Source organism: Limulus polyphemus, unplaced genomic scaffold (genome assembly GCF_000517525.1).
Source record: "Limulus polyphemus unplaced genomic scaffold, Limulus_polyphemus-2.1.2 Scaffold105, whole genome shotgun sequence".
In the NCBI taxonomy this organism is placed as follows: domain Eukaryota; kingdom Metazoa; phylum Arthropoda; class Merostomata; order Xiphosura; family Limulidae; genus Limulus; species Limulus polyphemus.
The window spans coordinates 288,927-302,206 of NW_013665715.1; the positions used below are offsets into that span (position 1 = coordinate 288,927).

Here is a 13,280-nt window from a genome sequence, read left to right on the forward strand (position 1 = left end):
AATTTGAATTATAAGTATAATTTCGACGGGAATAACCTTAATAGTGTTATGAAGGAAAGGAATCTTGGTGTAATAGTCGATCAGTCTCTAAAGTCATCCAAGCAGGGCTTTTGCTAGTGGAAGGGCAAATAGGATTTTAGGTTGTATCTACAGAAATATTGAATACGAGTATAAAGAGGTTATAATTTCATTGTACAGGTCACTGGTTAGGCCACATTTGGAATATTGTGTTCAGTCTTGGACTCCTTACCTTAAAAAAGACATTGAATTGTTGGAAAGGGTTCAGAATGGTGCCTGGAATGGAGGGGTTGCCATATGAGGAGAAGCTGAAATCTCTCAAACTGTTTTATCTCGAATAAAGAAGAGTTAGGGAGGATCTGACTGAGTTGTTTAAAATTGTAAATGGAATTGATAGTGTTGATGCATCATCTTTTTTATAATTAAGAGTGAGAATAGTAGGACTAGGGTACACAATTATAAATTTTGGCAAGGTAAGAGTCATCTTCAGCTAAGACAGTTTCATTTTTCTAACAGGGTGGTTGGTCTTTGGAACGGGTTGCCTTCAGATGTTATGGAGGCAATAAATTTAAGTGAGTTTAAGAAAAAGCTTCATAACTATATAAATGATAAGGGGTTGGCTTTAACATATTTTTAAAATTATTTTAATTTAGTTTAAAGGATGGAACAGCCAAGGTGGACCAATAGGTCCCATGTTTTCAGAAAACATTATGTTACGTTATATGTTATCTTTCATTGTGCCACAAAATGATCTTTTTTCTTCATTCTTGATAAAGTTTATTTAACTTTATATCAAAAACTGGTGATGCTATTTTATCCCACATAAGATACACTTTGTCTAAGATCATAAAATCTACCCCCAAAAAAAGAAAGGCACACATAAAAACATAGCTTGCAATCTTTCAAATATTTCTGCTTACCTTTCTGTAGACTGAAATTTCTGTCTGGTTGGGCTGTCTCCATAGTCAATCAGTTTTAAGTGACGAGATAAAATATTGACACAACTGCCAACACTCCAATTTTCTGGAATTATGTTACTACACTTGGTTCTTTTTAAAAATATGCGACGTTTCTCTATATCATACTGGTATTAAAAAAAATGCAACAAACATAACGTCAAGTACAGTAAGAGTTAGTTTTGGCTCATTATTGCTTAGTTTTCAAAATGTTCTAGTCTTCACTTGGAAGTAAAACTCACAAAGGGGAATTTAAATACATTCACATAAGACAAATTCTATGTGTAAAATAAACATAAAAATAATATAAAAACTTTATTTTTTACACTGTCACATATTACTTTATACCAAAACAAGAGGAACACACTCCTTAGCTGAAGAATTTAACAAGAATAAAAGGCAATAAACAAGAATAAAGTTAAATAATAATGGTATGATGAGGTTTGAAAAACTCATTAAAAAAGAATAAAAAAAAATCCATAATTTCAAGCATGCAAGTATAGACAATTTTAAAATTATATCATTAGTAATTATCATTAAATATGAAGTTCACCTATGAATAAATTGTTCAAATTAACTCAAGGGCAGGTTCTTATGACATTCAATAGAACATTCACTGTATAAAATAAATAAAAACATTACCATTTCAACACTTTCATCCTTTGGAAAAACTACAAGACGGAATCTTTTTAAGTAACATGTTACTGGATCAAACCACTCAGCAAGAAAGCAGTATCTCTGTTCATCACCTGAAAACTATAACTTTTGGTCAACATATACTATTTTCATATTTACTTCAAGTAATCTTACTTAAAGTAGAATCAAATTTATCAATTATTACTATTGGACCAACTTGGGCAAAAATAAATTGTAAAGAACTTTTGATACTTTAAGTCAACTTTGAGCAGATAATTATGCAGTGTAGTTTTCAACTGGTGCATCTGAGTAAAAATTGTTTCTGGCAATAGTATGAATATTTTTCTTATTAACTCCAACAATGAAAAATATACAAATTCTTATATTTTCTAAGCCTTTTTTAAATGGCTCAGCAATAAGAAAACATTATTCTGATGTATTCATATATTCCTAGCTGTCAGTGTTTATGTTGATAACTTTTCCTTTTCAGAGAAGCCTTTTGAGCATATTAGCATCTCCCATATTGTAAATTATTATCATGTTTATATTCTATGCACCTTTTCCTTTGTTGCTTAGCTGAGCTGGCTCTTAAGTTTTTTTTATGATTGATACCAACTCACACAGTTAATTGTCACACTACTCTCACAGTGAGACAAAATAAGTTGGTGATGCTGAGGCCTTTAGTGTGGTAACTACAGTCATGTGAGTTGGTTCTCTATAGGTGTGGGGAATAAGTTTGCTCACAGGATAAAAAGTGGCTGAATGAAAGAAAACAAAGGGTTTTTATAAATGGTGTTTTGTTTGTTAGTTCTTGTTGAATTTTGTGCAAGTCTACTTGAGGGCTAGCCCTCTCTAATTTTCACGTGAAAGACTACAGGGACATCAGCTCTTGGGCTACCCTTTACCAACAAATAGTGAGATTCACCATCGCATTATAATGTCCCCATGGCTAAAAAGGACAAGCATGTTTGGTGGTGAGATTTGATCCTAGGAGCTGCAGGTTGCAAGTCCAGTGTCCCAACCAATAGACCATGCCAAGCCCCAGAATTCAGTCAAACTGGTTTAATGTCACAACTGGGGTACCTTAGGGATCAGTGTTAAGACCTTTGCTCTTTTTTATTTAAATCAATAGCATAGATAAATTACTGGTCAAAAAATTAAATCTGCTAATGGTATTAAGGTGTTGGGTGTTGCTAGCTGTGAGAAGGATGCTGCTGCTTTACAAAAGGATTTGGATTATTTGGTGAGTTGGATGAATAAATAATATAATTTTAAAGGGAATAAACTTAACAGTATTATGGAAGAAAAGAATCTTGGTGTTCTTGTTGACCAGTCTCTTAAGCCACCCAAGCAGTGTGCTGTTACTAGTGACACAGGAAATAAGATTTTATGTTGCATCTACAGAAATGTTGAATACAAGTCTAAAGTGGTTATAATTTCATTGTATAATTTACTGGTTAGGCCACATTTCGGAGTAATGTGTTCAGCTTTGGGCTCCTAATTTTGAGGACATTGAATTACTGGAAAGAGTTCAGAGGATGTCTACTAGGATGATGCCTGGGATAGAAATGTTATCATACAAAGACAGGTTAAGATATCTGAAGATATATTCTCTTGAAAAGGAAAACGAAGCATTCGAGAGGATTTTATTCAGATGGTTATGATTACTGAGGGAATCGATGGTGTTGATACATCATCTATTCATACTCAGTGGGAAAAATGGTAGGACTAGGGGAGAAAATACAAGTTTTGGCAGAATAGGAGTAATCTTCAGTGAAAAGTTTTATTTTTCTAACAAGATGGTTGGCCTTTGGAATGTTGGTTGCTGTAAATTTGAGGGAGTTAAAGTTAGAGTATGAAAGTTCTTATAAAAACTGTTTGTTAAGAATCCTGGTATTAACATTTCCATTAACTTTAGTGTAGAATAAAAGAGAATTGTTACAATGTATTAGCAAATAAGATCTGTTACAGAAACATGGCTGAGAATGTAGACACTTCAGTCCTTTTCATCTGACATCTGCAATTGCAGATCACAAAGGCACATGCACAAATCTAATTACACGTGAAAGGTCATATTGTCACATGTCACAATTTTAAATATTCATGAGAAAAGTTGGAATGTGTTATCTACAAAAATGTCTGCAAATCAGCAAAGTAATAGATATTTAGTTCACTGTGATTGTTCATGAAGCAGACAGAGAGATGTCAACTAAAGGCAATAAAATATAATTTAAAACTTTACAAGGTTACAGGAAATCAGATATTATTGGATACAAAACTGTAGGACAAGGAGGAAGAAAGTCAGGTTCTTATATGCATGGGGCCGGATTCTTTACAGTAGGTGTTTGTGACTTTTTGACAATAAATTTCAACAATAAGCAAACAGCACCAAACCTACTTGTTTTAAAATAATATATATATATTAAAACAAGTCAAACATATATACAAATGTTGTTACATTTTTGGTTATCACAGTTGTATCCAGAGCGATAAATAATTATATTCAGAAAATGTCGAAAATATCTAGAATCAGGTTCCTGAAATATATGTAAAAAAGGGGATGAAAAAAGTCATTTCTTGGCATTTTCTACATACCAACTGATAAGGGTTTTGAATATGTACAGGAATATATATACACTTCCAAACAGAAATAAGTGAGTCCACTTCAGAATAACTCCTTTGATACCATTTATCTTTGAATTTTAGCCATCAAAAAAATCTTTCTTGAAATCACAATATGTATATATACAGTTGATGGAGCCACCTTCATCTATAATTCTGGTTCACTTGTATAGTACTATATACTTGTATACTACTAACTGTAAAACTATATATCACCAATCTAAAAATCCAAATTGCTTTGTGCTAAATAATTTATACTTCTTTATATGTTTCATTATTTAATCATATATAACTGATTCAGTTATTTTGCAGGGCATGCATGTTCGGTTAACAGCTTTGTTTGTTTTACTCTTCCTCCTTTTTTAAATATTGCTGTCACTGTAGTATGTTTCCATTCATCTGGAATTGTACTGGTTTTCATGATAGTGTCATATGTAATGGCTAATCATTAATTTAATTTCCAGTCCTTTTAGAAGATGCGGATGGATATTATTTAGTCCATGTGATTTACTTGCCTTCAATTGGAAAGTATTTTAAATATTTATCTACACATTTGTTCAACACATTTTCTATTTTGTTGTTTAGCTCCTCAGTAAAGACACCAAAGAAAAATGTTGCTAGATCTTAAGCCTTTTCTTGGTCATTTTAGTTAACTTACCTATTCCAAGGTTTTCTGGGTCTGCTCAAGAAGTAATAGTTTTAGTTTTTGTTGAAAAACTATAAAAATCTCTTTGGATTACTTTTGGCCACCTTTTTATCTTTTTTTTACTTACTGTAACTTTTCTAACTTTATTTCTCAATCTGCAGTATATCTTATACTTCATTTTTGTAGTTAGTTTCTTTATATTTCTCCAATGCTCTGTGTTTCTAGCCACTCAACAATAATGTATGGTAAATCTACATTTTTATTCTTTAATTTATGTCACATATTGAAATCTGAATGATAGTGTGATTAATTCCTAACAATTTAGTGCAGAACATCCTGCTTGGAAAATAAGATTTGGCATCAACATTATCCATGCCTTTTCTCCTGTCATTTCAAAATTGAATGTTGAGCTTTGCCTGCATGTGGAGCTTTTCAAACAGGAGAACTACAAACTCTCAGACAAACAACATGGTTTGCAATATATATATAAGATGATTACTTTTTTCCTAGCAGACTTTAAATATTTTAATTCTTCAATCATTCCTTCATTAATGATTATGAACAGAGCTGGAAAATTAATAACTGAGCTCATTAATTGATTAATTCAACTAACTGATTATTCCCACATGAATATTTGATACTTAGAATAATTGAAAATAGGAATAATCTGAAATAAAAATTTCAATTAGTTGATTATTTTTGTGAGTTATGGTACTAATTAATTAAGCTGAACCTTGAATTAATAGAAAATAATACTGGCAATAATTCAATTACTTTGATAGTTATAATAATCGAAAATGATATTAATCAGAGACACTAATTTTGATTAGTTGATTATTTTCATGACATTAATTGATTTGATCATAATTTTGATACATCAATCATTTTTGATTGACACTAAGTGTAATCAATGCTCATAGGTAATCATTTATAATGATTACGTTAACTACCCAGCTCTAATTATGAAATCAAGTACAGATGATTGCTGTCCCTATTTAATTCTGGTAGGTTTAAGTACATGTTGATGGCGATATCTTCTCCTTAGCTTTTAAAACTAAGTCTTATAACTTCAAACTGTTCTCAATGGTTCCTTTGTAACTTTAGTAAATACATCCTATAAACAGCTTGAAGACTAGATTCACTTGACACAAGTTCTTCATGGGATATTTCAAACCTTACTTGTGATTAATGATTTTTGTACCTGTACAGTAATACCTCTTTCAGTGTTGGGAATGTTTTCAGAAAAGACATGATAATCTACAGTAACTTTGGTTTCTGCTTTCTCTGCTGGAAATATTTAATTCTTCAGTATTACTTCCATCACTGCTACAATAAGTGGTGCACATTCTACAAGTAGTTTTCTGCTTTAGCATTTCATTTGTGAAAATATCAGCAGCTGTATATAGACCATATATCTTTGAGTGAGAACTTTTGTTTTTGCTTATTTCAATGATTAGTGTTTCTGTTTACCATGATTGCTGAAAGTTTTCTGTATTTTCTTTATATACCAGCTCCTGCTCACCCCTGACTCTGTATATGAATACTCCTGACTGATCTTCACTTTCCTTTTTTCTGGACTTATGGTATCGGTCTCTTTAATCCTTCTTTGTATTTATGTGAGATTTTAAGGTAAAGTGACGAGGAACCCACTTTTTAGAAGATAAAGGTTTGTAGATGGCTTGAATGGATAGTGAAAGAAACTTATTGACTTTGTTTAGAGGTTTTGAAGTCTATCTCAGTTTGCAAAGACTTTGGAATAGCTCCCTCTTCTTAGTTCCTGTTTAAGTGTTATTAGGAGTGGTTTCTCATCTTCCATTTTTCCTAGCCTAATAACTCTTTCAATAGTGCTTTCAGTTATGTTGACCTAGTATATGTGTTTACAAAGTCCTAAAACTATGTTGACATCTTTCCTTCTCAGTTTACTAACTGCTACCTCTGATTCTGGTAAACCAAACAGGAATATATATATATATGGAATATCAGTAAATAAATTGTATTCTTACTTAATCATTGAAGATCCTGCTGTACTGTTCTCTTTTCTACTTTTTCTCACTTCTCTACTCTTTTCTGCTGCCATTATAACCATTTTTGACTTGATCTTTAGCCTATTTCAGTCTTCTTTCAAAGGTTTTTTTCCTTTTCAGTCTTTTTAAACTTGCTTTTAAAATTTAAAGCATGCATTTCTCATATAATCTGCTAACATATTTGTATATATAATACCTTACACTCAAACAAAAAAGTTGCTATTAAACTCTTATGTTCCCAGTTTTTTCCTTAACGAATGTCAAAATTTATAACTTAACAAATGAAATATACTAATGTGTAGCATATAAAAATTGTAATATACTTGTGAAATAGAAGATGCTGAGGTTTATTAAGACAAAAAGAAGACTATGTTAAACTAAGGCTAGATAAATGTGGACTTGTGTTTTTTGGTTCTAAATATCAAAGTTAACCGGAGCCTTCATTTTGAGTATTACGTGGAAAAAAACATGACTCTCCCAAATGTTTCCTGGGTTGTTTAAGCCACAAGGACAGACTTAAAAGTTTTTAACTTTTCTCTGACGTGCAATGGAATTAAAGGGTCTTCATTGTACAGGCGTTTCCATAGCCTTCCTATGGATTACTTAGTTGAATGGTCAAGTTTAATATTTAGGTTATAGGTTAGTGTTTTAGTAACCTAAAAACAGGCATGTTTTCATTAGTTATATCCTTGAGAAATGGCTTATTTCATGATGTGGTTTGTATTGTTAAATTATTCTAAAATTCTCTTGGTTATCTAAATGGGTGCAAAATAAAAGGCTATATTTAAGTTTATAAAATGTAATAAACACCTTTGAAGTAGAAATATGTTTTAATACTTCCTTAATGTTTTGACCGACAGGCACAGGAGTAAGACATCATCAGCCTCATGATGTCCTACTTAAGCTACTTATGTGTCAAAACATCATTTAAATATTAAAATACATTTCCAGTGCAAAGTTGTTTATTACTCTTCACCAATTTTACTCAAAAGGGTCTAATTTTGAACTGTAATTAAGTTTAAAAATGTAAACAGAAGTTTAAGGTGGTAGTGTCACTTTAGTTTAAATTGTTTATTTTTTTGAATAAGAAGTTGACCTTCATGGATCAAATGGTATTCAGTCACCTAATTGTTTTTTTTAACTTATATTCCAACATGTTTTAAAGTTTCTGACATTGGTTATATAACTTATAGTATAACTATAACTAGTATAAGTAGTGACGTACAACTTACAACTACAAGTCTGAGTTTATCACCTTTATAAGTCATACAGTTCGCTATAACTTATAGTTTAAGAAAGTTTAAATTATAAATATATTAAATACACTGTACATATTTTTTTTCCATTTTAGTGAATTATTGTGTTTGTTGGTTAGGCATACTGCTTTTTAAAGTTTCATACAAAACCACATAGCTTAGTAAAGGTCTAGACTTATTTCTAAAAATTCTATTTAGTCTATCCAAAGAATTTTCCACTTTACTAAGTTAGTATTAATAGTACTAGTAGTACTTCAATTTTCAAAGTAATATACGTTATTCACAAAAAATTTAGACTCTGTTTATAAAGTAAAATAAAAAATAAGGCAAAAAATTACAGATTGGTCAACTAACGCACCATTTCTTCTCTTTTTTGTTGAATTTAGATCTAAGTTCCAATTTCATTCTAATGACACTCATTCAAATTTGAGACCAGTCTCCAAACAATTTAATTCATTTCGCCACCAAACGGCCAAATTAGTTTTAAAACTTTGTGTTTTTTTTTTTTTTACTGAGTTGTAATATACCAGTGTTTGATAATTTATTTTCTGAAACAGTTTGTGGTTAAAAGCTTGCTTAAAAATAATAATAAAAAAATTATATGCTTTCGAGCTATCGTTTATTCTTCAGAATAATAAGAAAAAAAGAGAGTAGTTATTGAGATTCAAATATATATGTCATATCATGACAGATTAATCCAAACAGTTATTCTTTTGTAAGAACGAACTTTTATTGCGAACACGCAGCTGAGCAGGGCAGCCACTTGTTTCGTTCTCCCGCCAAAAAAAAACTCCACAAGTACACACCCATGTACTATGTACTGCCACCTAGTGATCATTTATATAAAATACATCCATAACACCCCCTTCCCTTAAAGTTTTTTGAATAATGGAAATCAGGATGGAATATATTCTCTTCCTAGAGAGATCTAGGGTGCATTCTTGTCCATCAGAAAAACAGATCACGCAATTATTCATAATCTTTTGTTTTGTCCAGAATGCCTCATGTCCACTCTTGCAAATGACTATTCACAGGTGATGAAGTGCCTGGCATAGTTGATGATACCTCATTGTGTTTGATGCTGTCTGGTGTGGTACAATTTTAATGGTTACATGTCAGGGCTGGAAGATATTTATTCAGTACACAAAGCACCATTTGGTGCTTTCGGTAATACAACAGGACTGGGATGTACTGGTACGGGTGTATCTTCAAGGTCTATTGCTTCCATTGAAAATCTGCCTGACCTTTCATATCTCCTCTGTATTTGACTATATGACAGCTCACCAATATACCATCTCCTAACACACTGGTTATGAAACTGGACAAGTCATTTCTTGAACAGTTTCAGGTATCTATTTTTTGGCCATGACTAAAGTTTCATGCATACCCCGAATCTTCAGTTAAAAAGCTACGGGTTTTTACATGCTTGAACTGTTTCGCCTTTTTTCAGCTATATTGTTTGTATTTGCCCTCTGAGATCAGAACTCAAGAAGCAGATCAAGTGCATATCTTAGTTTACGACCCCTCAACATCTCCACTACAGAAAATCCAGTGGTGGATTGAATTGTTATTCTGTAGCGAAAGAAGACAAGTGCAACCTTTGTTTATAAGGTGCTTCTGATATCTTCTTTAATTAAATAATCCTTGAATGTCTGCACGGTAAGTTCAGCTAATATGGGGCAGAAGTTATATGAGAGATTCCATTCATACTCTGGTTAGGTGGCTCGACTCGCAATCTGCGGGTCGCGGGTTCGAAATCCCGTCACCGAACATGTTCGCTCTTTCAGTAGTGGGGCGTTATAATGTTATGGTTAATCCCACTATTCGTTGGTAAGACAGTAGCCCAAGAGTTGGCGGTTGGTGGTATTGACTAGTTGTCTTCCCTCTAGTCTGTCATTGCTAAATTATGAATAACTAGCACAGATGTCCTCGAGTAGCTTTGTGCAAAATGCAAAACAAAACAATCTATTCATACTACGTTTCACAAACTTGAACCTGCTTTTCATTCTTTTCATACATCTCCAGCCACCACAATTTATGGGAAGCCTTTTATCTCTGTGATGCCAAGATAAGATTGAAGTACACGTAATTGTTTAATCACAGATTGGCAACCTTGCCGCAAAACAACAATACGAGCTCCCCATAAAACACATCAATCTTGTACATTGAGCTTCTGATTTCCTGAAAGGAATTGAATGAATTTAGTTCCTACATTGCCATGTGACCATAGTTTAAAAACATACTAATAGACACTCTAAGGCAGCCTTTAGTGGTCTATTATGAATCAGAAGGTTGCTTGGAGTATTAGTGTTCCCGTATTCTTTACCTGCTTTATATATTAATACATATTCGTCAACTCTGGATATTATGGCCCTTTTCTGAATCGTTGACAAGGCTATTTTGTGTACAGCTTTCATTCTGTTGAAGAGAGAAACCAAGGGCTTGAGATCAATATATAGAGTGAATCTTCTTCCATGGATATACTTGTTAAATCTCTGCATTTCGAAAAATACAACCAGTCCTTCTTTGTTTAGTTGGGACCAATTTTTCTTTGCAACTGTAAGAGTTCTTGACAGGAATCTAACAGGTTTGCCTGATTCATCAAGCATGTGGTGGGAAAGAATTGCACTAACTCCATAAGGTGATGCATCATAAGAGAATATGGATTCCTTGTTTCCATCATAATGTAACAACACATCTGATGATTGCAGCAACTGCTTGGAAACCTCAAACGTCTTCTCTTACTATGATCCCCAATGCCACTTTACATCCTTCTGCAACATATTATGCAAGGATGCTTAGAGCACTGATAAGTTTGGAAGGAATTTAATGTAGTATGTTAACAGTCCTAAGTAGGCCCTAAACTTTGACAAACTAGTAAACAGAGGTGTGTCTTGAACTACTTTTACTTTCTCTTTTACAGAGTGTAAACCCATTGCATCTACTTTGTATCCTAAGAATACTACTTCTTTTCCGAGAAAACTGCACTTCTGTTTAAATGAAGTCCTGATTTTTAATTCTTTTTAACACTTGCTTCAAGATGATTCTTTTTGTTCAGCCTGGTCACCAGGATATCATTCAAATACACTGCAACATGCAGAATCTCTTGAAGCAAACACTATAGTATCTATTGGAGGACTGTAGGGGCTAGGGAGACGCCAAAAGGCAGTTGTTTGTGTCCTGTTAGCATTCACAATGATACACTTCTTGGAGTCTTCATCCAGTGTATTTGCTGGTAGGTGTGGCTCATGTCTAGTTTAGAATACTGCAAGCAAATATTCAATCCTAGGGATTGAATACTATTGTTTATTGTTAATTTATAATATTCATATATTTTCACTGAACCATCTGGCTTCAGTACTGCAGTCCAGTCTGAAAACTTCGCTGGTTCAATAATTTTAATTTTCAGAAACAGTCGAGCTCAGCCTCCACATTGGGTTTTATAATGTATGGAACTGATCTTGATTTAAAGAAACGTAGGATTTGATTATTTTCAACATATATTTTGGTTGTAATTTCCCACAAATGTCTAACTATTCTTTAAACACTGTTTTATGCATTTGTAATACATCCTGCAGTGACTAGGGTTTTACTTTGGTCAGCTGATTGACTGGTCTCCATTTCAAGGCCAATTCAATTATCCAGCCTCTGCCTGACATTTTGAGTCTTGCACTTGTCACTACTATCAATAGCAGATTTTAACTGTACTTTACTATTTAAATGTTACTTGGGCTGCTCCAAATATGTCTATTATTTTTCCAGTGTAGGTCTTCAGATTAATTGCACATGTCTCAAGATCAGGAAATATTGCATTACTCTACAATTCTGAATGCTCTGATTGATTCATGATAATTACAATATACCCTTTTACATTTTTGGCATTAGCATTTAACATAAGAATTATAAATACCATTTTTGGAATGTACGTTTCCTTCATACTGTACATAATGTATGCTTGTTCTTCCTCACCTTGTTCTTTATCTTCCTCCTCCCTTAGGTGATGAGCGCCATGAAAGATTGTGGGCTTGGTTTGTCTTTCTCTATCTGAAGTTCGCATTTGTTCAACTTTTGCTCTACTTCTTCGGGCCTTTTTATGTGGCTTTTATCCCACAATTATGGGATTTTTCGTTAATAAATTTGTAGTCCTGTGGCAAATGTTTACCTTCACACCTGTAACAGTTTCTGGTCATAGGTTGTTTCTGTTGTTTTTTTTGTTGCTGAATAGATTGTTTACAGACAAACACGACCTTTGAGCACTAGTACCGACACTGATGACATCCCTAGACCGCAGATGGAAATGTTTTACATTTCTGTTAGCGGATTCAATGACTTGAACTGTCTTCAATGCTTTTTCGAACCTTAAATCTGCTTACAACAACAATCTGGTTATATATATTGTTACGTCTCTGGTCGTTAGTTAATTTTCCGTAAAAAATTCTTTCCGATAAAACTTTAGCGACACAAGTCCTTTCTTAAAAAAAACTGGTTTATTCTTTCTGAATACAACTTTGCAATACACTTAATTTCCACAGTCACGCTATAACTCACAACGAACGACTTACGTGCTCGACTCAATCGTCAATCTCGGTCTCCAGTTCAATTACATTGTTGCCGTCAGTTCTTACTGGTCTTATATATACAAGAATACCGCATATCTAGTAACCTCCCGAGATTTCAGGAAGGGACGTGAACGTTCGAGAATATGACGTGTTACTAGCGTCACGTGACCCCGCTGTCGTAATACTGCCCCTTCCTTAGTATTGTTCGTCCCGAACAATAGCCACTTACATTACACCAAAAAACAATTAACAATAACTTAATTAAATGTACGGAATTTAAAAACACAAAATTAAAATTCAACAAAGTCTCTTAATTTTACGGGACGTATCTTCTTCCGTACTGGTCTCCATCTCATTGGCTTCTGCTTCATGTGGGGTTCTTCTGCTTCATCAGGAAACGTCCTATTATCTGTAACAGTCACATCAGTGGTAGTAACTTCATCGAGGGCTTTACTGTTTCCCTTCTCCAAACCGGGTAGAGTTTCTTCTTCGATAGTGGCTTTTTCAGGTGATACATTTTCAGCAGCGTCATTTGTTCCATTGTTCACTTCATCCCAACTTAA

The 13,280-nt window shown here is 33.2% G+C and overlaps 1 protein-coding gene across 2 annotated transcripts in view; it reads right to left on the reverse strand.

The window, feature by feature from the left end:
- The window catches only part of LOC106470498 (nucleoside diphosphate kinase 7-like), a 27,129-nt gene extending 18,512 nt beyond the window's left edge, over nucleotides 1-8,617 (reverse strand). Inside the window, exons 1-4 of one of the 2 annotated variants that reach the window (XM_022399861.1) lie at nucleotides 8,517-8,595; nucleotides 6,882-7,036; nucleotides 1,617-1,730; nucleotides 939-1,102 (exon numbers count right to left, since the gene is read on the reverse strand). In XM_022399861.1, coding sequence (XP_022255569.1) covers nucleotides 939-1,102; nucleotides 1,617-1,619 — 167 coding nt within the window. In that variant the 5' untranslated portion in view covers nucleotides 1,620-1,730; nucleotides 6,882-7,036; nucleotides 8,517-8,595. Of the gene's footprint in view, nucleotides 1-938; nucleotides 1,103-1,616; nucleotides 1,731-6,881; nucleotides 7,037-8,516 lie in introns of both variants that reach the window. The other variant, XM_013931060.2, reaches the window with a different exon arrangement.
- Between the last annotated feature and the right edge of the window lie 4,663 nt (nucleotides 8,618-13,280).